This window comes from Hipposideros armiger, unplaced genomic scaffold, assembly GCF_001890085.2.
Source record: "Hipposideros armiger isolate ML-2016 unplaced genomic scaffold, ASM189008v1 scaffold_109, whole genome shotgun sequence".
Taxonomy (NCBI): domain Eukaryota; kingdom Metazoa; phylum Chordata; class Mammalia; order Chiroptera; family Hipposideridae; genus Hipposideros; species Hipposideros armiger.
The window spans coordinates 1,809,597-1,831,104 of NW_017731459.1; the positions used below are offsets into that span (position 1 = coordinate 1,809,597).

The window sequence follows — 21,508 nt, forward strand, 5'->3', positions numbered from 1 at the left end:
ATTTTTTTTCATTAGAGACATTTCTATATTAAAGGTTTTTATTTTCCTCATATAGGTAGCTACAAAACTCAAATACCACTGTGCAAATCTACTATTGAATTTCTCCAAACTTTCTTAACATGAATGGCCTTTATTTCTAATCTCCACCAGCACAAGCTTCGTCTGCCACCTGCTCAGCACCTTCATCACCCATCGGTAGGATCAAGAGCACAAAATCAAAGGCTATGGCCTTTACTGGGCCTCAGTGTAACTCAAGTGTCCTATTTAATCAATTGTAGAATATCCAACTCACTTTCTGAAAATCCACTGTGTATAGTTTTAAGACCCAGGAAAGATCCAGTAAATCCAGTAATTCACAGAGACTTCAATGCTGCCAAGAATGGAGAAGAAAGAGACACTTTTCCATGGCAATTAAATAAAGATTAAGAACAATGCCAAGAAGCAAACTGGGATTAAAATTTTGGATGGCTATGGCTGACATAATCTTGCCCCATTATAATGCTTAATCATGTGATAGCTGAGTTCACTATGATACAGTCTGGTGTCAGTACCAGCAGAGGATGAGAGAGGGTCAGGTCCAGGATGCAAGACTACAGGAAACAGGAGGCAGAACGAGGCCAGGCAGCACTGTGGGGTGGTTCCACGTCAACACTGGTCCAGAGGTGATCTGAGAGAGGGCCTGTTTTCAGGGCTCTCCAGGCTATACGGCTTTTATAGTTATCCAAAGAGGTTCTCTCCTCTATGAGATAGTCCATTGACAAACAGTTGCTCCCACAAATAATTTCACCATGTCCCTTTCAAAAGTCCCAGTTAGTATCACTAAACCCGGCAAAATGCCTGCCAGCTGTAAGACCAGGAGCTTCATTGCATTGTCACAGAGACGTTGCATGACCTGCGTTACCTGAATTTTATTAGCAGAGGTGATGATTCTCAGGGAGGTCAGGGGACATCATCTGCCTTCCCAAACATTCGGGAAATTCAATACTGCCATGGAAACTGCATTGGATTTTAGGCCTGATATCACCAGTGGTCACCAAAAACTAGGAGCGCAAAAGTCCCAGTCCACATGTACATAGTGATGTTTACTGCTTGAGAAAATACTGTTCATGTATCATTTCTCTTTTCTCATCTCCCCACTCCCCACAGACCACATTAGCGGCCAGTCACTTCCTTAACACCTGAAGCACGTGGTTCTATTTTGAGCATGACATTGCTTTAGAATGCATTCTTCTAACTGCAGTGTCATTATCTCTTCTTGGGGGTAGCATTTCCGTGGTGAGGCAGGAGCATGGGGCCAGTCAAAGCCACAGGCTTCCATGGAATGTAGTTGAGGCCTGTTAGTGCTCTCTGAGATGGACAGGGGGTGTTTCTGCACCCCTAAATTATCCCATGATATTTTTAAGAGAGTAGAAAATGTCACATGTACGCTTCCTTGTGTTGACACTCATAAGTGAAGTTAGTCGACAGGAGACAGTAGGGAACCTGAGGCTTGCTCCTAATCTAATCCTTCTGCCCAGTTAACACACTCATGCAATGTGCTCAGCCCCCGAAACAGACCCAGAGTTTACAGGTTTAGTGGGTTCCAGCACGTCTGTAACCACATTCCTGAATACAAACTAGACTCTAACACAAGACTGAAATGTCTCTTTAGAAATATGTCAAACAATGGCATGAAATTGAATTTAAAAATATATTATCAGTAGATATCTGCATCTTTCTTCTTCTAAAAGGCATTGGAAGCCAAAAGGGAAACGTTGCTATCACCTCTGGACCAATAGCTAGAAGACTATAAATTAATTCTTTGATAAACATTAACAAAAGAAAATAAGAGTGCAAAAAGCAAACAACACATTAATTACTATAGTATATATCTAAATTGATAGCACAGTGATCACCAAATGATAGAGATAGTAATATTTTCTAACAGAGAAAACATTACCAAATGCTTCTGTTAAAATAACAAATAATTTGAAACCCTTTTGTGTTCTTATTACTGTAAAGGTGTAAAGTCAATTCAGAGGTCAAACTATATTCCTTCCCAAAAGAATACAGGGTTGATACAAGTCAAAGTCTGGTTGGCTCCCCAACGTTTCTCTAATTCTTCCCCCGCAGACTTTAGGCCATGAAATGAAAAGAACACATAGCTATCCACAATACAGAGGAATGTAACTATTTTTCCAACTGGACAAAATGCTATCAGTGTCAGCATTAGCATTCTTAGGGTGGCTGTTATTGGTATTCATCTGTGGCAAAGGTTGTGCTTTTTGTCGTAGCTTATACCACTAGTACATCTTCTGTATCCATGACACACTTATATCCATACATATTATATACACATACATCGGTTCAGTGCAGAAATCAGATGACCGATGACAGAGCATTGACGAGCAGCGGTGGGAGAGCGTGCCCGACCAGGGCCTACTTACTGAAGGAAGGCAAGGTCGCCCAGTCTGGCGGTCGTCAGCATGCCAATTAACAGCGCTCCCTGCAGGGTGGTCAGCAGGAAGGACGGAAACCTCGCCCTAGCACCAGTCCCTCAGCCCTGCTGGTTTCCTGTGGCTCTCTGGGTAACGGCATCCCATTAGGAGTGTGACACAGTAGGGAAAGAGACCGGTTCACTGTGAGACCTGCTACTCACTCTCGTACAGTGCATCGGCCCCCCTTCCCACTGCACAGCGGCTGCCGAGCTCTGGGACGGAGGCGTGTGGCCCTCGGGAAAGTGAGCCATGGAGTCAGAGTTCCACCGGGGCACAGGCTGCAATGTCAGAGGCCTTCTTCTAAAGACAGGGCTTCTTAGGAGGGTATTAGAAATAACCTAATGTGGTCCCCGAGCCTTAGGGACAGGGGTATAATTCTCTTTCAGTTGAAAAAGAAAAAAAGTAGGAACTAGGGAGACAGGGGCATAGCTGGCTCTCTGCTTCCAAATAAACTAAGAGGATCAGAAAATAATTCACGGAGACTATGTTTAGCATGCATGGCTGGGATGCTGGAGTGATGGGGGCTTCACCTTCTTCTACCGGTTATCTTTCCACACAGAGTTAATCAGACGCTCCATGATCTTCCCTGGGTAAGGGAAACGAGCTGGTTTAAATTGTCACGCTTGAACACTCCTCCAGAGAGGACAGCTGAGAGATGTACATGCAACGATAATTTGGTTAGAGTATAAAATGGGAGACTGATTCCAAGTACCTGCGTGCTGTGCTGTCTGTGGCATCTGCTGACCCCTCTGAGCGCTGTACTGAACTGAGGTCATGGGCCGGTACTGCTGCGTGGTTGAGGTAGGGTACTGACCCGATGGATAATAGTATATGGGCATCTGCGGAAGAAAGGGAAAAACAGCAGGGAGTGACAACTTGCATTAAGTAATTTTTAAAAACTTATATTGTCATCTTATCACCTAATGTGATTGCAGTGGATTGCAAACATATCCGCCAAAATCTTTCTCCAGGCCTATGTGTGTGTGCATGCTATGCCTCCCATGAAGAGGTGAAATCTATTCTCCAGGCCTTTGAATCTGAGCTGGCTCTGTGACTGGCTTTGACCATTGCCAGGAGGCAGACAGGAATGGTGACTTCTGAGACTTGCAAGCCTAATCTGCTATTGCAGGAGGAGAGCTCAGCCGCCAGGAAAAGAAGTCCAGGGAGTCTGGCTGGAGAAAGAGGCCATGTGGAGAACAGAGGAGCCCCAGTCTACAGGCTAAGTAACGTTCCAGGCATGTGAGAGGCCATCTTGGATGTTCTAGCCCCAGTCAGGCAGTCCCCGCCAATACAACATGGGGCAGAGACGACCCATCGTTGCCCAGTCCTGTTCAAATTGCTGACCTAGTCATGAGCAATACAATGGTGGTTGTTTTAAAACACTGAATTTTGTGTTTTTGAAATGAAACGAGTGAATGAAACAGTCATCAGCAACAACAAAATAAGTATGGTAGCTTTAAATATTGTATCTAACTTGAATAGTTTTTCTAGTGGAAACACAAGTGAGACATGAAAACTGCTGATCTGTTGCCTAAAAGAAGCAAAGAATAAAATTATGAAATTTATGGTAAAGTCTATCAAAGCAGAACGACTGGCACACAGGCAGTATCCAAGATATTTATGTTCAATCTAAAAAGGGAAATACTTTAAAATATTGTCTGTGTCACTTCCTGTTCCTGTGTGATGACTGAGAATGGCTGTAAATATTCTAATTACTTCTGGTAAGATTCAAATCAAATGTCTCCTGATCTGGAGAGACTTCCCTGCCTGCTTCAGCTCACTTATATTAAGGCTATTCTCTCACTAATCTTCATCATTCTTCATCGCTAACCTCTGACTTTTCTCCTATCATCTTCTTTAAAGTGTAAACAGGCACACCAGTACACAGCCTACAAGTATTGCATTCATAGAATAAAACTACGAGCCACCTGTGTGAGAGCTGTGATTTTTATGGCGATTTGATTTTCTGATTTGCTCATGTCAAAAAAAACACAAAACACTCTTCTATTTCAATCTCCCTACTGAAACATACGTAGCCTGTTTTCTGCCTTAGGATAAACAGGAACAAGTCAGATAACGTGGCCTGTGTGGATCTGTTGCAACCCATGGAATAATGATGAATTACAATTCTGACTATTTGACAATATGGATCTTCAAGGGTAAAAAGCTGAATGAGTCTGAAACAAACACAGGTTGGTATCTGGCAATTAACTAATTTATTATATGCATTGTTTATAGTGATTTGATCTTACTATTTCTCCCTTTCATTGTAAGGCAATTTATAACAATAAAATCCAAAATGATTCTGGAGTAATAATAAGTTTTAGTGATGCGCCAGCAAACTGTGATGCTATTAAAGATTACTATCATTCTATAGCAGATGTTTCCCAGTACTAACAGTAAAAAACAAGTACTATCTAATTTATTTATCTGAATTACACTTGTAGGACTTTTAGGAAGAACAGCATTTTGTTCCTTTAGGAGAGATTGTTTCTTGATTCAGTGTAAGCTCTTAAATGTGTTATCCAACCCTGGCCTCTCCTCGTATATTCATCAGGAAACATGAGAATACCTTCAGGGCTGAGGGACAAGGTTCAAACAATTGAAAAATTTCCTGATGAGCACTAATGGTTTGGATAAAAGTACAATTTCTAGTTAAGAGAGAGAGAGAGAGAGAGAGAGAGAGAGAGAGAGAGAGAGAGAGAGAGAGAGAGACTCATTTTTAGTACTTTTTGTTTGTTTTGTTTGTTTGTTTTAATCTTGTTTTTCTCCCAGTTCTACCTTCTTTAATACCTTGACAAAATGTGACTGAGGTTTGGTCACTTCTGCCCAGCATCTCCGGGTGGATTATCAGCCAGACCTCAGGAATTGCAGCTTCTGAGCATATTATGCAAATAGGAAACGCCATTGGGCTCTTCCTCATCCTCCTCATAGAGGAAGGAAGGTGGGCTGAGCTAAGAGGAATCTCTAAAAGATCAATATGAAAGCTTGGAAGGGAGGGAGGAAAGGGACAAATGAGTGAGAATAGCCCAAAAGGGAGGAAACACATATTTTCAAATAACTATGTTAAAATGCAGAGAATCAAAAAAGTGAGTGGATTAGGAGAGGAAATAAAGAAATGAAAGAAATGGGAGAAAAAAAATCTATTAAAAAAAAAAGCACTTCTTTCACTTCCTGTCTTCACATCCCTCCTTGCCTTGTCCATGTGTTTCTTGCTTCACCGTTCAGTGAGCATTCAGAAAGCACACACGACAAATTAGACAAACTTGACTTCCAAGGGCATTAAATAGTTCATTTTCTGCATACGTTTAACATATTTCCGTGTGTGCCCACGGACTGTCACAAGTTCTTTTCATTGTTCCACAGCTGAGTAATCAAGTTTTAAAACGTTTACTAAATTGAAAATCACTATGGGTTATATCTTATACTTTAATGTGTGGTTCTTTTAAAAAGAAATTCATGGATGTCTAAACTGATCATGAATTGTAAACATATGTTTTTGTCTTTCCCCAACCCTCTCTCTTTCTATTTTTAAATCTATTGAAGAGGGAATGAAAGCATTTCTGTTGCAGACATACCAGGGCTTCTGAGTGGTCTTTGTTCCTGCAGTCCATTAATACTGACATTCCTTCATCAAAGACGGACTTTTTTTTTTTTTAATTGGGGAATTGGGAGAAGGGGAACAGGCAAGTTGCTGTCATTTTGTTCTTCAATCTAGTTGTGGAGGATGTTGCTTCACTGGTCCAAGTTGGCACCATCATTGCGCTCTCCCCGGGCAAGACAGATTAGTTGCCAGCTTCTGGATGGCAGCTCTCAGTGGCTTCTGGCCACTCATGCTGGCTGCTGGCTACACATGGTAGCCCGTGGCAACCCACTGCCACAGGGGCTGCAGCCCACACCATTGCCAGCGACTCATGGCAGCCCAGCTCCAGGTTGAGCTCTTGTTCAGCATCTTTGCTGTAGAGGGCAGTGTCACTGGCCCTCATATGTGGGATCTGAAACGGGGCCCTCTGGCATCCCAAGCCAGCTCTTAACCATCGCGCCACTCGGCCGGCCCTCAAAGACGGACTTTTGAAAAAAGTCTTCAATGAAATATTCTGCCAACTCTTCTCTTTGACAGCAGAAATGGGTAAAAGAACGCTAGATGCTATTTAGGCTAAAAGAACTAAACAATTTTCCCAATAATTAAGCTTAAAACATTTAATTCATTAGCAAAATAATTAATATATGAGTGAAGACCTTTCTCCTATAACTTCCAATTATTTTTCACATCTCCTTAAATACTACTAGTGAAGAAACATTACCAAGAAGGCAGCTAAAGATGAACTATTAATTAATCACTCAAAAGAAAATGAACAACTGAGTGAAAATTATTTAATGGTGGAGGGTTTCGCATGGCTTGAAAAGAAAATAATTTACTCAAGATGTTAAGGCAGTGAAACGAATGATAAGAAGGTGACACTGTACTTTAAGCAGCTCATCCAATGCAATATTTCATAATTAGGATAGAATTTGCTTGGGATATGTGTGCCTTGAAAATGGACCAGAGAACGCCTCCGTGCATTTTACATCTTGACAGTAATCACTTGCAATATTCTGCGAGGGATACCCAGGAGAGCACCAGAGATGTTTGGTGGTGAACAGTAACACATAATCAGTCTTTGGGAAGACAGTAAAAATCAGTGATCTGTGGTGTCTTACATGCTCGAGTCAATTAAATATGATTAATGGCTACTTGTGAGAGAACGAGTGAGCTCAGCTTCTCCCAAGGGAAAGCAAAGGACAGTGGCTGTCGGCTTAGCTTCCTCCTTTATAGTCATAGAGGCGCTCCTGCCTAGAGCAGCAACTTAGCTCCAGAAAATGCTAGGAATCGATAAGAAGGGAAAGAATGAATTTCCAGAGCAGCAGCCAGAGAGCATGGAAAGTCCCCCAGGAGCAGGCTGTCCTCTTCTCCAAGGCTCTCCACTTTCCTGGGCAATGCAGTGAGCAGGACATCACCCGGGAGGGGCTGCTTTGATGTGGCCCCTGTACCAGCAATCTGGAAAATGGGATGTTCCTCCACTGTATCACGGGCAGTTGGGTCAGTTTCATGACACCTACTTTTTGCACAACTGATGAATAGGACAGACCAGGTCCTGCAGGGGGTGGAATATCACTATGGACCAGAAGAGCAAGACAGGCGGACCTGACACTATTCTACGTGGAAATATAGAGGTCAAAGTGTACCACAACTCAGCTACAGGCCACAGGTGTGAGAAAAAGCATGCTTACCTGTGCAGGTGGAGGCTGTTGCACGAAGCCCTGGGGTGAGGGAGGGGCCTGGAGAACTTGCTGGGAAATGGAAGGGCCAGAGCCTGAGAACCCCCCGGTGGGGAGCTGCTGGCTTGTAGAGGCGATGACATAGCTGGGCTGTTGGGCTGGCTGTGGCATGAGGGATGGCGGGTAAACAGGGCCAGGTGGGGGCTCAGGAGTCTCTCCTGAGGACTGCCTGCTCAGGTTCATCTGGCCGAACTGTGTCGCCACATCATCCCTCTGCAAGACACGGAAATCAAGGAGGAAATCAGCGAGAGTAATGGGAGAGGCACACAGAGGCAGACACAGGCCACATGCTTGTCATTGTGGGAGAGGCAGGGAGGACACTTTGGAAAAAAACAAAAGAAAGGAATTCCCCATCCAGAACAAGAGAACATAACAAGAGAAACAGATTTCATCATCCCGAGGGTCAGAGGTGGCAAACAATTTGACCCAAATCTCCCTCTTTCAATGGAATCAAATTATTATTTTTTTCACTAAGGGCCTGGGCTCTTCAGGACGTTGCTGAGATGAGGAGGGCTTGGTTTTCTGTCCCGAAAGGTCAACTGGTCTTCCATCAGTAACCATAGGGTCTGCCTTCTGGGAGAGGCAGAAGGACTTGTGTGCATCATCACCCATGACTGCTGCAAAGGTGGAGTCAGGACCGACACCACCAACGGGCTGGGTGGGGGTCCCATATTAGGCAGTGTTGTTCACTGGCCTGGCATGAGATTTAGGGGCAATGCTCACTGGTGTCCAAAAGGACTTACACATCGAGGGGAAATGAAGGGGAAATGGGGGGAAGGGGACATGAGAAGAACACCTATATCAGGACAGTGGGGGTGATGATGGTTACTATCTCAACACCAAGTTCATGTATTCCTGTGTTACTGACTTCTAATTCTGAGGGCATGCAATTTCTGCTTAGCTGGCAAACTCTTAAAAATAAAAGGGTACCAGATGGCAGAAGCACTAAACATGGAACAGATGACAGAAAGAAAGCCATGATTTTGAAGATGGGTTGCAATGTTCTGGAATGAGACATCCACGCACACATACCCCTCATGGTCACCCCAGGCACCCACCCAGCATCAGCCAGCCCTGCACAGAAAGGCAGTAAAGCTAATGACTATACTCTCAAGTCACACACACGTAATACAGTACCAGGGGGAACTGCTGCGTTGCAGACACAGGCAGGAGATGCTGGGGAGGAAAAGAGACTGCTGGGTATTGCACTGACTGGGAGGAAGCCTGCAGCCCCTGGACAGACTGGAGGAAAGAAAAGCTGATCAGGTGAGAGGGATGCACTAGGGGTTGAAATCCCACAGGAAGGCTGTCATGTCTGAAGCACACCACCCGCCACCCCTTCCAGGTCTTCGTAGCTCAGTGCACTTCAGAGAGAGGGACCAGCCACCACCAGAACATCAAAGCCTTGCAGACCAGAGCCTGCCAGCCCTGGCGGGGGCTTGTTTGCTCAGAGTGACCACTCCTTTAAGAAGGTACTGGGATACTTTTCAGGTTGTTGTTGGTTAGATCCTCCGGGTCTAAAATATTGCCCAAGGTCTCAGAAGTGAGGGAAATAATATATATTTAAACCGAGGATCACTCCAGCAACCTATCTGGCACACTTCAGGTTTCTGTGGACACTTCCATGTGTCGCCTTAGGCAAAGGAGGGCAACACTACATCTCTCGAAGGGGAGTATGAACAGCCGGGCCACCCTGGAATGCACTGATTTCTGTTCTTCCCATTGATAAACACTGATGCCGACTCTTGGCACACGTGAGCACGTGGCCTGTGTTGGGACTGGGTGAGCAAGTGGATCCAATGGCCTGGGTAGGAATATGAGCTCAGTTCCCAGGATCGGCTCCTTGATACAGAAAAATAGCATCTAGACCTAAGAAAAACTTGTCATTAATTTTCCCTAGTACCATGCTCTCACCATACAAGTCACTGGATCGGCCACTCATCTCTATCTAAGCTTAAGGCTCCAGATGAAATCCTGTCAACCTGAACCGAGGATTCTAGGCTGCCAGGTTGTATTTCTATGAGTGGACGGAGGTGGCACTGATGGAAAATACCCCCTCTTCTCATGTACTGCTGTCTTGAGGACTCGGAGCACTTCTCCTCTCTGCTCTCTAACCAGCTTCTTACCTGAGCGACCAGAGGGCCTGCCATCTGCTGCTGTGTTGGCGGGACTTGCTGCTGTGGCTGAGGAGAGGGCTGCTGCTGTGGCCGCTGCTGGGACTGCCCCACCATCGCGCCTCGCAGGGGCTGCTGACTGGCGGGGGGGTTGTATATTGCAGGAGTTCCATCGGGATTCACAAAGGGCTGGCCTGCAATGGAATCAGAGCTTGGTCCAGGTGATCCTCTCAACCTCTCCTTTGGCAGAAAGAACTCCTCTGATAGATAATATAAAGCAACCTAATGTAGAGGCACAGCAGGGTGGAAACCCAGGACACAAGAACCTTCGCCCATGTGAAAACTTTCCTGGTTTTGACCCATCTGCCTAAGCCAGATAACAGTGTCAACCCAGAGCAATTTAAGAAGCAGCAAATAAATCTCCCACCTCGGGGAGATTTGCCAAAGCTAAGTGCATCTGTGTACAGTGGCACCCAGTGGAGAAAACCCATGGAGAAGCAATTTTCACGAAGCCTTGTGTTTTGCTGCCCTGTACCTCACAGCCATCAGCGAGATAACGTACCCCGAGAGGGGGCTGCTTTCCTTTTATGCAATTCCAGCTACATTTGGATACACGTTGTTTATCAATACACTTGTTTTGCTTCTCCTAGCCTTGTCCCCAGCTCAGTATCATTATCATGTCCACAAATATTTGTACAACGGGACATATCACATCCATTCACTCATACTTCTCTGAAGAGACACAATCGGGACTACAGGGGGGTTTGGATTTTAAAGGTGATGCATAATAAACTTATCACAGGATCATCTTATAATGATGAAGCAAAATACATTATTTTGCCTTTTGAAATAATGGCAGAGTGCACTATTATAATTTCTACTATTTGGGGAGTATTTTGCAGTTTACAAAATAGTATTACTGGAGCCTCATCATGGCTCTGTGAGGAAGGTGTCACCTCCCTGTGCTTCAGAAGAGGAAACGAAGACCCACCGGAAAGGTTACAGGAATCAGGGGCTGCAAGGAGGAGGGTCTGGGCCCCAAATGAAAGAGAGAATAGGGGGAGGAAAGAGAAAGTCCAGGAGAGGCCAGGCCACCTTCCAATGTGGCAGGCACAGTGACAAGCACCTGGCATGCATGATCTTAGCTCTTCCAACAACCTACAGCTATGCAACCTCACCCCACCTTGGAGACAGGAACATTAGGTCTCAGAAGGACCAAGCAACTTGTGCAGAAACACAAAATACAGTAAGTGAGAGAACCAGGAAAGGACCCTGGTCAACATGACTCCGAAGTCCATTCACTTCCCATGACACCAAACAATGGAAATGAATCATCCAAGCGTGCATAATGGGTACCTGCTACAAGGAGGTGCCGTGAAAAACATCCAGTCATCCCTGAAAATCGTTAATCAGTGCAGGATAAGTCAGGAGAGGTGGGGGCCGTGTGTCCAGGTGGAGTTGCAGCCAGGATTGGCAGATAAAGAATGAGCAGGATCAGAACATGGAGTAATGGATTGGCAAAATGTTCGTAGGACGGTTTGTGAGTTCTTTCTCCCCTCTTCTATAACCCCCACATCCTATGGGGAAGGGACAAATAGGAATGTGTGTCCACACATGGAAGCCATGGAAACATTCTCTAGGAACCTGAGCAAAATGCCTGCAGGGGGAGGACTCCCAGAATGGGGTTGGTGTCTCAGAGGAGGCCCTTCTCCCTCTTGGCTTCAAGGAGATGGCAGAGCCAGCAGGCTGAGTTCTTCCTAAGCACATATTCTAGGGCCTGTCCTTATAGTGTTCAGTATGCAGGGCTTACATTTGCACTCTTACCCATGGTAAACAGAATGTCTTGGGCAAGGAAATCAACCTTATTCTTTTATAACGTATATGAAGAACAACAGAAGAGCACCAGTAATGTGAGGCAAATTAGCAACAAAAACGAACAGGACAGAGAGGGAAAATGTAAAATCTGATCCAAAAGGAAACAGTATTCTAGTGAAAACAAACCGTATGTTGTTCCACAAGAAGAACAGGCAGTTATAAAATGGGAGCTAAGCTAATTAGCTCATGTACGCTACCCGAAAGAAACCAGTCCCAAGAGGGTGGTCCTGCATCATTCAACTCCTACTACATTCAAGACTGGGCCGCACTGACCTATGGAATAGAAGTCAGAATAGTGGTACCTCGAAGGGGCATGAGGGAAACTGCTAGGAGACATGTTCTCTGTCCTACTCTGGGTGATGTTTACTCAGGTGTTCACGTAGGTAAATATTTACCAAGGCTACACGGCAGATGTGTGTAGAGCACGCACTTCGCCTGTGCACTTTATAAATGACATTAAGACAGTAAATTGGAATGGGTCGGGGAGGCAAATGCTGAGGTTATAGTGAAGCCAAACAAAATGGTCACAGGTAAAGAGCCATGGACTTGACCTCAGCTCCGTTGGGAACTGTAATGGGAGCTTAGCATTCCTCATGAGTACCAGAAATGTTCAGCCAAACTGTAATTGTGGGGATGCGACAAGAAACCTTCGATGCTGCGTGTTCATAAACATACCTGCCAGAACTAAGGGAGCTCTGATAACAGTTTCATAACCAATCACAATGTGCTGTGATGCAAAAGCAAATGTGCCAGAATGATGGTCACAGAACGATGACTAAATTTAGTGGTATTTTTTTTCTAACATTCTTCACAGACACTTGTTTTCCTATTACTGTCAATTAATAACATTTTACATCTTTTTCCTTTTTGTAAATATCAATTCTTTTGTATTTAAAATCTGCAATTCATTTTTCCTCCCCAAACCAGCAACTTGGGAAAGGAGGGAAAAACAGTTCAATTTTCAAAAATCTATCAGCCCATATAGTGTTCTAATCCTTAATTGCTCCCCCCACCCCCGCCCACCCCACCTTCATTTGTATCTTTAAAAGATAAAGCTTTTAGGTACCTAACATTAAAAAAAAATCTTTAAGGCAACATTATATGAAATCACTTGAAAATCGGTGTTCCTCTGTACTTACACAAATATACACACAAAGATGGAAAGCTAAAAGCAAGAGTCTACTATATTCCACATGACTTTCAATTTACCCCAGGGAATGTGACAAAAATGACCATAATTAGGATGAAAAAAGATAATCACACAATATTCAGATGTACTTTGTGATAAATTTTAGATTTCCTGTTTGAAATATTAATATGCTGTGGAGCAGAAGAAAGAAATGTCTCTAAATAATTGCATATGTAAAGTACTAAGAATTTACTTAGGGAGGGGTAGATGGCGGGTTCTTCTGACAAGTTTGATTTTATGCTCACCAAGGAGAGGTAAAAATAACACAGGAAAATGAAAGAAATAAGATGGAAAGAGCCCAAAAACAACTTCCTAAGAGAGCAAGAATGGGTGACTACTGGTTTTCAGATCAGGCAATGATCACCTCTCAATATTCGACCATTTACAACAAATCCAGATGCAAGTACCACTGAATACAAGCAATTCGTTTGAATGACAGTTTCTAAAGACCAAAGGGGAAAGAACAACTATCTGCCCCAGGACTATTCAGCCTAGAGCAGGCTTTCATGTCAGGAAATACACTAGTGTACCCAGCATGCCCTGGCATGCGTGTTGGCATGGGTGAAAAGGGTGTAAAGATAGAAGTAAGCCAGGGTGCTGTGAGCTCAGCCAGGACAGAAGAATTTAGTGCAGTGAGCTCAGTCCTCTCAAATACATGACATTAGGTGAAAACCTTCCCCTTCCACATGTGTAATGTGCAGGAGATTTTATTTTACTAGCATAGAATTACTGATCACCTGCGCAGTGACTAAGACTTTGTTACCCATTCCAGGATGCAAAACAAGAACAAAAACACAACTAAGTATGACCTCTTCCTAGAAAGAGCTTATAAACGTGCTGGTAACATGCCAATGAACCCATGGGCAGTTGACACAAGAAGCAAAGTCATCACATGCTCTTGGTTCCTAACAACCAAAGCATTTCTGCCATGTACCTGCAAAGGACATTTATGTTAAAAGAAAGAGAAGGGTGAGAAAAAGAGATTTTCCTTTCTTAGCTTTTAGAAGGCGATCAACCAAATTACAAGGAAGTTATTGTTCATGGATAGGCAAGGATTAATTCAGATCTTGTAACGATATGTTTTATAGATAGCACATAAAAACTTCATGGTGCAATTAAGAAAAAGGTGGACACAGTTTGGATAAATAAATGCTAGAAGTCTCATGAAAAACAAAAAAAATAGGGTCATGGAAGCCCATCAGGGACATTTGAAAGAGACCAGCCCTACAAGGCTACCCAAAGTGAAGTCCCTGCAGATGGCATACCCTTACTTCATAGACTCATGCATTTGTACCAGATGAAGGCAAAGCAAAACAGAATAACAACACATCCAGGCAACAACAAGTACTTGAGGGATGCCAAAGGCTGTTGGCGTCTCTGGATAGCACTGAGTTAAAAGAAAAGAGCCAAACAAAGATGATCTCTCTGCTAAAAATTTATAAAAGGAGGTTGAGCCCAAGACAGCTGGAGGAAGATCAAACTCAAGAGTCAAACCCAGGTTTGCCCTGCAAGGACGAAGATGTTACAGAGGGATAGCTTTGAAAAAGAGCCTCTGCAGCGACTCACTCATCCAAATGTCTGAAAAGCAAAGGAAGAACAGGCCAGAGGTCCTGAGTTAGAAATAGACCATTGAGAGCCAAGTCCAAGGCCAGGCAAAAAGTCGTGGCTGTGCTTGGGGAACTGCAAGAATATTTGTGAGCGGGGTTGGTTTCAGAGAGCCAAATATTTAGTACATAGTAAGAGCCAAGTCTATTGTGCTGATAAAGGAAGTATCGTTTGTGTTTCATTTAGTAGACAGGACTGGTAGGCACCTTAGTATTTTCAAATCATTGCTTGTCTTATTACTGCTTAAGACAAATATTACATTTTATCACTCACATTATCCATGAGCCACATTCTCAAATATAAGACATTAGATGAAAAACTGCCCCTCATGCCGATCAACATATGCAATAGGTAGTAGATAATATTTTGATAATATTTAATATTGAGCACAGTCTCTAAGACTACTTCGTTATCCACTCTAAGGAAATAAAAATAAAAATAGCCAAGTAAGACCCCTCCCTACAAGGAGCTTATACATATGCTGGTAAAAAAAGAAAATAAACACAAGGAAAATTCACACAAGAAGCAAAGTACTCAATGCTCTTGGTTCTAACACCAAAGACTTTCTACCATGTATCTGTCAGAGGATGAGAAGTATGGATTTCAGTTCACAGCAATGACAGAGAAAGATAAGTTCCAGCCTAAGGAGGGAAATCTCCAGCTTAAGAGACTAGATAGATAGATAGATAGTAGATAGACAGATATACATGCACATATACTCACCACAGACACATACACATATACACACATACATATATACACACATGCATATGCATATTTTCAATTTACAAAAAAAAAAAAAGCCAAAACACGTTCTGTAAAAGAAGAACCATCAGAGTCACCTTACATCTCACCACTCAACCATGGCATACAACATATTAATGCATTTTTCTTTTGGACTAGGGCTATTTTAATGTCTAGCATTTGTCAGATCAGAGAAGTACATATGGTGAAGCTGTTCAACAGTGTTATTAGATCCTGTTCCTTAGTTAGAATCCTTTTCCAAAGGAAATATTTTGATAACAGCTCTAAACCACTCCATCCATTGAATAAGAATTGGGACTTGGCACCAGACAGCGCTTTATTTCTTTTTCTGTAAACAAGATTACAGATAATAATATACACACACACGTGCACAGCCACACTATCATTACAAATAATATTCTTGCATTATACCCTAAAAAGACTCTGTTGAGCCTTTTTGAAACACGTTGTAATTCTGCTTAAAACAAACTATTCATAACTAATGCTTAGTGTGTGTTTTTGTCTGCAAGCCCTCCATCTCAATTAAAAGTGAAAGAATTTAAGCCAGCAGAGTCATATCATACTGCGATCAGTGCCCAGAGTAATGAATATGATTCTGGGTTTCTTTTAATTTCCTTTATAGAGCTTACAATGATCCAAATAAAATAAAAGCAATCTAATATTCTCCTTAGAAGTATCTAATCAGAAAGCTTTCAAATGGTTTTCAATAAAATGATTATGCCTTCTTTTCCCTGTAGCTGATGGCATTTTCAAAACGTCTCAATCAAACACCATGCCTTGAGAATGTGCCATATGTTTTCATGAAAATGTGGCAATTATTCAAGTAACTATTTTACTATCATTCTCATGTTTCTCTGGGTTTCCTAATTACTAGTAGCACTATATATGTGAGAAGATTGAGTCAGAGTTTTATGAGATTCACACCCGGTTTTGCATTTTCAAGTTTAGCTAATCAAAGAAATACTCTGCAATAATCTAAAGCAAACCTCAGATATATTTTGAGACAGTTCAATTTTTTCTTTCCAATCACTTATAAAGGCTTCTAAGGAAGTCACTTAGTCCGGCCAAAACTTCCAATCCAAGGTTTTTCAACCACTGCACTGCTGACATTTTGGGCTGGAGAATCCTCTGTTGTAAGGGGCTGTCCTGTGCATTGTAGGATGTTTAGTAGCATCTGGCCTCCACCTTTTTAGGTGCCAGTAGCAGCCCCCTCCTCTATAGGTCATGACAATGAAAATGTCTGCAGATATTGCCACATGGCTTTGGAGACAAGGAACATTGCCTCCCTCATCACATTGAGAAGTTTCCCCCATGAAGCAGATATTCATCAGTCTATTCTCTCAATGTTCTGGGGCCTTTGGAATCAGCATGGAAGTTAACTGACCACTAGAGAAATTAAAAAATAAAGAACCAATGGCCATTCATCATGGAAGAAGCTATCACCATGAAGTTACCAATTTTCCAAACCCCACCAAAACCAGTCTAGGCTTATAATCTCCAAAATACATAAGACTTTGCTCTCTGTAGCCTCTTCGCCACTGGTAATCCTTAATCTCCAGTACAAGTTCGGTGAAGTCGCAAGGTTAGAAAGCAACTTCCATAGTTACTGATCACTGTGTGTCCATTAAAATCTCAAGTTCCTGAAATATCATGGATGCAAAAACACTTTTGACATCCTAACAGGCTATCCATGGATTTATTCTGAGAAACACAAAGTTTTACTTAGTATATCCCAGTTCATCACTCAACAATCTCTGATCTAAGTTCCTGGGAATACATGAAACACACCGTGCTCAGTGAAGAGATGACAGAGAGGAAAGTAGCTATTTCTGGGAAGTATCTATGACTATATATCTATAACAGTACTGATACCAATATGGAGATATAGATTATAGCTATAGATCTGCTCTTCCTAAACCAAGACCTTTCACGGCAGTTCATGCACCAAGCTCTCCTGTTCAGGAATTTTCAGAAAACTCTCTAGTAAATTCCTAAGATCGAATACAAGAACAAATATCTGGTCTCGTGGCCCTGCCAAGGCAGAGGAAATATACTAACCTGTGTGTGGATTAAGAAGGATGCTTCCGGGCGGGATGCCTGTTGCAGCTTCAAGGGGAAGGAGGATGTAGCTCGTATTGCCGGCACCAACCTGGCCCCCCATTCCACTCTCCGGATAGGGCACACAGCCCGGAGAGCTGGCTGCCACGCCTGAGACCAGGGGTGCATTCTGGAGAGGGGGATGGGTGCGGGACAGTGATCCTGAGGACCCCGCACTGCTGGACGACTCAGAACCTACCAGAGACACAAACCGACACATCACTCAAGCGCTCTGGTTCTAAATACTCCCATCATGATGAAAGAGTGTAAGGTGAGTGCTGTGGGAGGAGACTAACTCATGCCCCTCCCACATTTTGGGCTCACATTTTATTGAAATATTTTTCTGATGTGTCAATCTCCTAGAAGAGAGATTAAGAATGAGTATTTTCTTTTGGCCTTCTCACATGCCCCTGGGGTGATGAATGGGTAAATGGCATCCTGAATGCAGTGCCTGAAAACTCCCATCACCCTGAGTAATGAATGCTATGGAAATGTGTGACCGAGCTGGAGTCGTGAAAATAAAATGACTAGGATGGAAGTTAAGGAGGTTACAGTGTAAGGAGGAGTCCCGGGAGGTGCCGATCACACAGATGGTTCTAAAGTTCTGGTTCTTCACCATCCCTCATGCTCAGTTTGAAGGTGCATAGTTGGAAATAATCTCTTCCCCCATGTGAGAATAGAAGAATTGGATTATTCCTATTGGGAGTGCTTAGGCTCTGCACTATTTCACATATTCACAGAAGCCTTATTAATTAGCCAAGAGGTGGACCAAGGAGGGTTTGACCTTCATGGCAATGATTGAGCATCCTCAAGGTGACACAGAAGTGTCAAGTCAGGGAGATGTTTGTGGACTGTGGATTTCTCAAACATGTAGGTAACAGGATCAGTGTGCAGAAGCCCCCAACGTGGAATCTAGCCCTAACCATCTCCCTCTCCCTCTACTGTGGACAAAGAATCACCGGCTACAGTCTATGTTCATTAGGCACTAGATGCTTGTAACCAGAGCCAAGCAGCTCCGGCAACCTTGACCATGGCTGTTGCGGGCACCGAATATGAACCCAAGCATTGGAGAGAAAACACACCAAGCAAAACTTCTGTATCTATGAATTCAAAATAACAGATGATGTGGATGATATCATAGGTTGCAAGAATGTAGTGCAGGGAATTTTAAAACATTAGCCCACGACTCTTGTTTTATGTCATTAAACATGCATTCTTTGTGTCATTGTAGGTTAATATATATAAGGAATAGTTAACATTGTTTTCAAGATTCTAAAAGGTGCCCTTCAGTTAAATTGGAAGTCTTTTAAAATAAGTAATAGGAATACAACACTCAATTACAGAGAAGAGGGGTCACTGGAGAGTGATACAGTGGAGAAGGCAGTGATATTTCTTAAGCATTTAGTATGTGTAAGCACTTGGATAAACACTAATAATAAGTACTGTTACTGCCTCTACAGATGGGGAAATTGAAGCATAGACTATTTAGATAACTCAAGTCAACTCACATAGCTAGACAATGACAGAGCTAGGATTTGATCTTGGCAGACTAATCTAGATTTCACCGTGACCCAACTGCCTCCTGAAAGCATGCATATGCATATACCACGGGCTGCCACAAGCATTCCCAGTTGAGAATCTTTTCTGCTTTTTCCATGGCTTGATTATTAATAATGATAAAGTTTAAGGTCAATTGAGGATGCTCTATCTACCTAGTTTAAAATACTGATGGGCTTCTGAATAACCTATGGGGAGAAAAATAAATTTGAAAATGCTAAGAGTAATCCTAAGACTGCATCGCTGACATTATGACCTTGAAGTTACAGCCCCAATGCAAACTAGAGTTTGTTTGTGGATGTCCCACAGGCGATTTGATGTTACAGTCCAAGTTTGACACTAGTACAGAGTCAACAACAACAGCAACAACGGTAATAATAAAACTTCCTGCTCCCAGATATTTAAGGTCATACACAAGTGACTACACCCATCTCCAGGATGAGGGGTCAGACAGTGTAAGAGTTGGGTCCAGTGAGGTACATCCTAACTCTGATTTGAGGTGTGAGCTAGGGCAGGCATGGGTGTGTGTGTTGGGAGTGGGGATCGATGCACACAGGCTGATGTGCCACAATCAAACCCAAAGAGTGACTTCATTTTGGCTTTCAGAAGGTGGCCATTAATCCTTGACTCACAACGTCTCTTCTATCAGCTGGGGAAAAGCTGCTGCTTCAATAAGAACGATAAGGAGACAAGGTAAATACAATGCAAATGATTTGATCAGACAGGCTAAAAGAAGGAAAAGTCAATTTAGTTTAAACTCTCAATGCTTGCAAGGATGGAGACAAAGTCAAACCTCCATGGAGGGGTGACTCAGCAGTCACCATGCCACCAGGTTCAGGAACAGGCCTATCTGACTGATTTATCACCAGCTTTGATCAGCTTGTAAACACCAAGAACCCAGAATCAGGAAAAGTGACATTCAACACACAGCCAGCATTCCTGAAATTCTTGATCAAAAATAGATGCTAACAATGGTGATAAAAGGCATGGGACAGGAAGTGTTTAAATATTCTTTTAAAAAATAAAATTGATGGGCCAGCTGAGTGGCGCATTGGTTAAGAGCTGGCTTGGGACGCCAGAGGGCCCCGGTTCAGATGCCACATATGAGGGCCAGTGACACTGCCCTCTACAGCTAAGATGCTGAACAACAGCTCAACCTGGAGCTGGGATGCGGTGAGTGGCCGTCCAGAAGCTGGTGACTGATCTGCCTCGCTCGGGAAGAGCTCAATGATGGTGCCAACTTGGGTCAGTGAAGCAACGTCCTCCACACCTAGACTGAAGAACAAAAGGACAGCAACTTGTCTGTTCTCCTTCTCCCAATTCTCCAATAAAAGAAAAATCTTAAAATAAATAAATAAATAAAAATAAAAAGTAAATAAAATTGATATTTGAGAACTTGACTAGTTTGGATGCTGAGAGTTAACATGTTTTTGGTTTCCTTTTTTCAGGGATTTCATGATAGCAACAGCAAATATTGACTATTGTCACTGTGCTAGTCACTTCACATGAACTATCTAATCTAATTTTCACAGCACACTCAAGTGTAAATTTCTGAAGCGTACCTAGTGGATGGAGTCTGAGGTCAAACTGAGCAACACAAATCCATGGACACGCTCTAAGCCAGCAGGTCCTATATTTTCTCTAGAGTCATTGAAGCGAGAACCCGGTAGGGCCCAGGGCCCTGAACAGGTTTGTGCCCAGTTCTAGGAGATACTGCATAGGAATTCAATGCTACTCTCAATGGCATGCTCAGAAGTTGAAGCTGGATCCTAAGGGGCAGCTGGTGGGAGGTGTAGAGAGAAGACATCAGGGTGGCTGGATGACAGACTCAGGCGAACACTCAAGAGAGGGACAAGAAAAAGGAAAAGGGGAAAATGTGAAAAGATTGGAAAAGAGATCATAAGACAAAGTTAAACGAAAGCCTGGGAAGGAGACAGGGCAGAAGGGGGAGGGCATGGGCAGATCCCCTTGGATGGGGGGCGGGGAGGAGGGGCAGTCACTCTCCAGGGAGGAAGCAGCCTGAGTTTGGGTTCTAGTTGTGACAATTATGAGCTGTGTTTTCTTCGGGAAATGACTCCTTCCTTAGACCTCAATATCCACTTTTGTAAAATATAAGCCACCAGCCTAAACGCTGAGTGATGATGGAGATGGGGACCTTTGAGTTCCCCTCAGCTCAGCTAGACTTCAGACAAATTTCTTCCTGACATAGGCCCTTTATCTCCCTTTTTGGAAACTTTTCTGCTCCCTTAAGATGTAAATCTTCTCTCAGCACTTTATCAGGTTTACAACCCAGGACTGTCTTTCTTCAGGACTTGGGAGCTAACCTTTTGAAATGTAATCATCAAGAAATAGTGCCCGTATCTGCCAGTTTCTGTGGTAGCGTAAGAGCCTGACTTTGGTAAACACCAGTTAGCAAACACAGATGGTTTAATCAAACTGACCAATCCCATCTCTAACGTCCTCCAGTACTTGACCACAGCTCACTTAAAAACTTCCCTACCTTTCGTTTC

At 43.2% G+C, this 21,508-nt stretch overlaps 1 protein-coding gene across 16 annotated transcripts in view; it reads right to left on the reverse strand.

The window, feature by feature from the left end:
• ARPP21 (cAMP regulated phosphoprotein 21) overlaps positions 1-21,508 on the reverse strand; it is a 450,043-nt gene that overhangs the window by 44,885 nt on the left and 383,650 nt on the right. For 15 of the 16 annotated variants that reach the window (XM_019647239.1, XM_019647235.1, XM_019647236.1 and 12 more), the window contains 5 exons: positions 17,403-17,636; positions 9,923-10,104; positions 8,934-9,038; positions 7,749-8,009; positions 3,190-3,316 (listed from right to left, as the gene is read on the reverse strand). In XM_019647239.1, coding sequence (XP_019502784.1) covers positions 3,190-3,316; positions 7,749-8,009; positions 8,934-9,038; positions 9,923-10,104; positions 17,403-17,636 — 909 coding nt within the window. The remainder of the gene's footprint in view (positions 1-3,189; positions 3,317-7,748; positions 8,010-8,933; positions 9,039-9,922; positions 10,105-17,402; positions 17,637-21,508) is intronic. The other variant, XM_019647238.1, reaches the window with a different exon arrangement.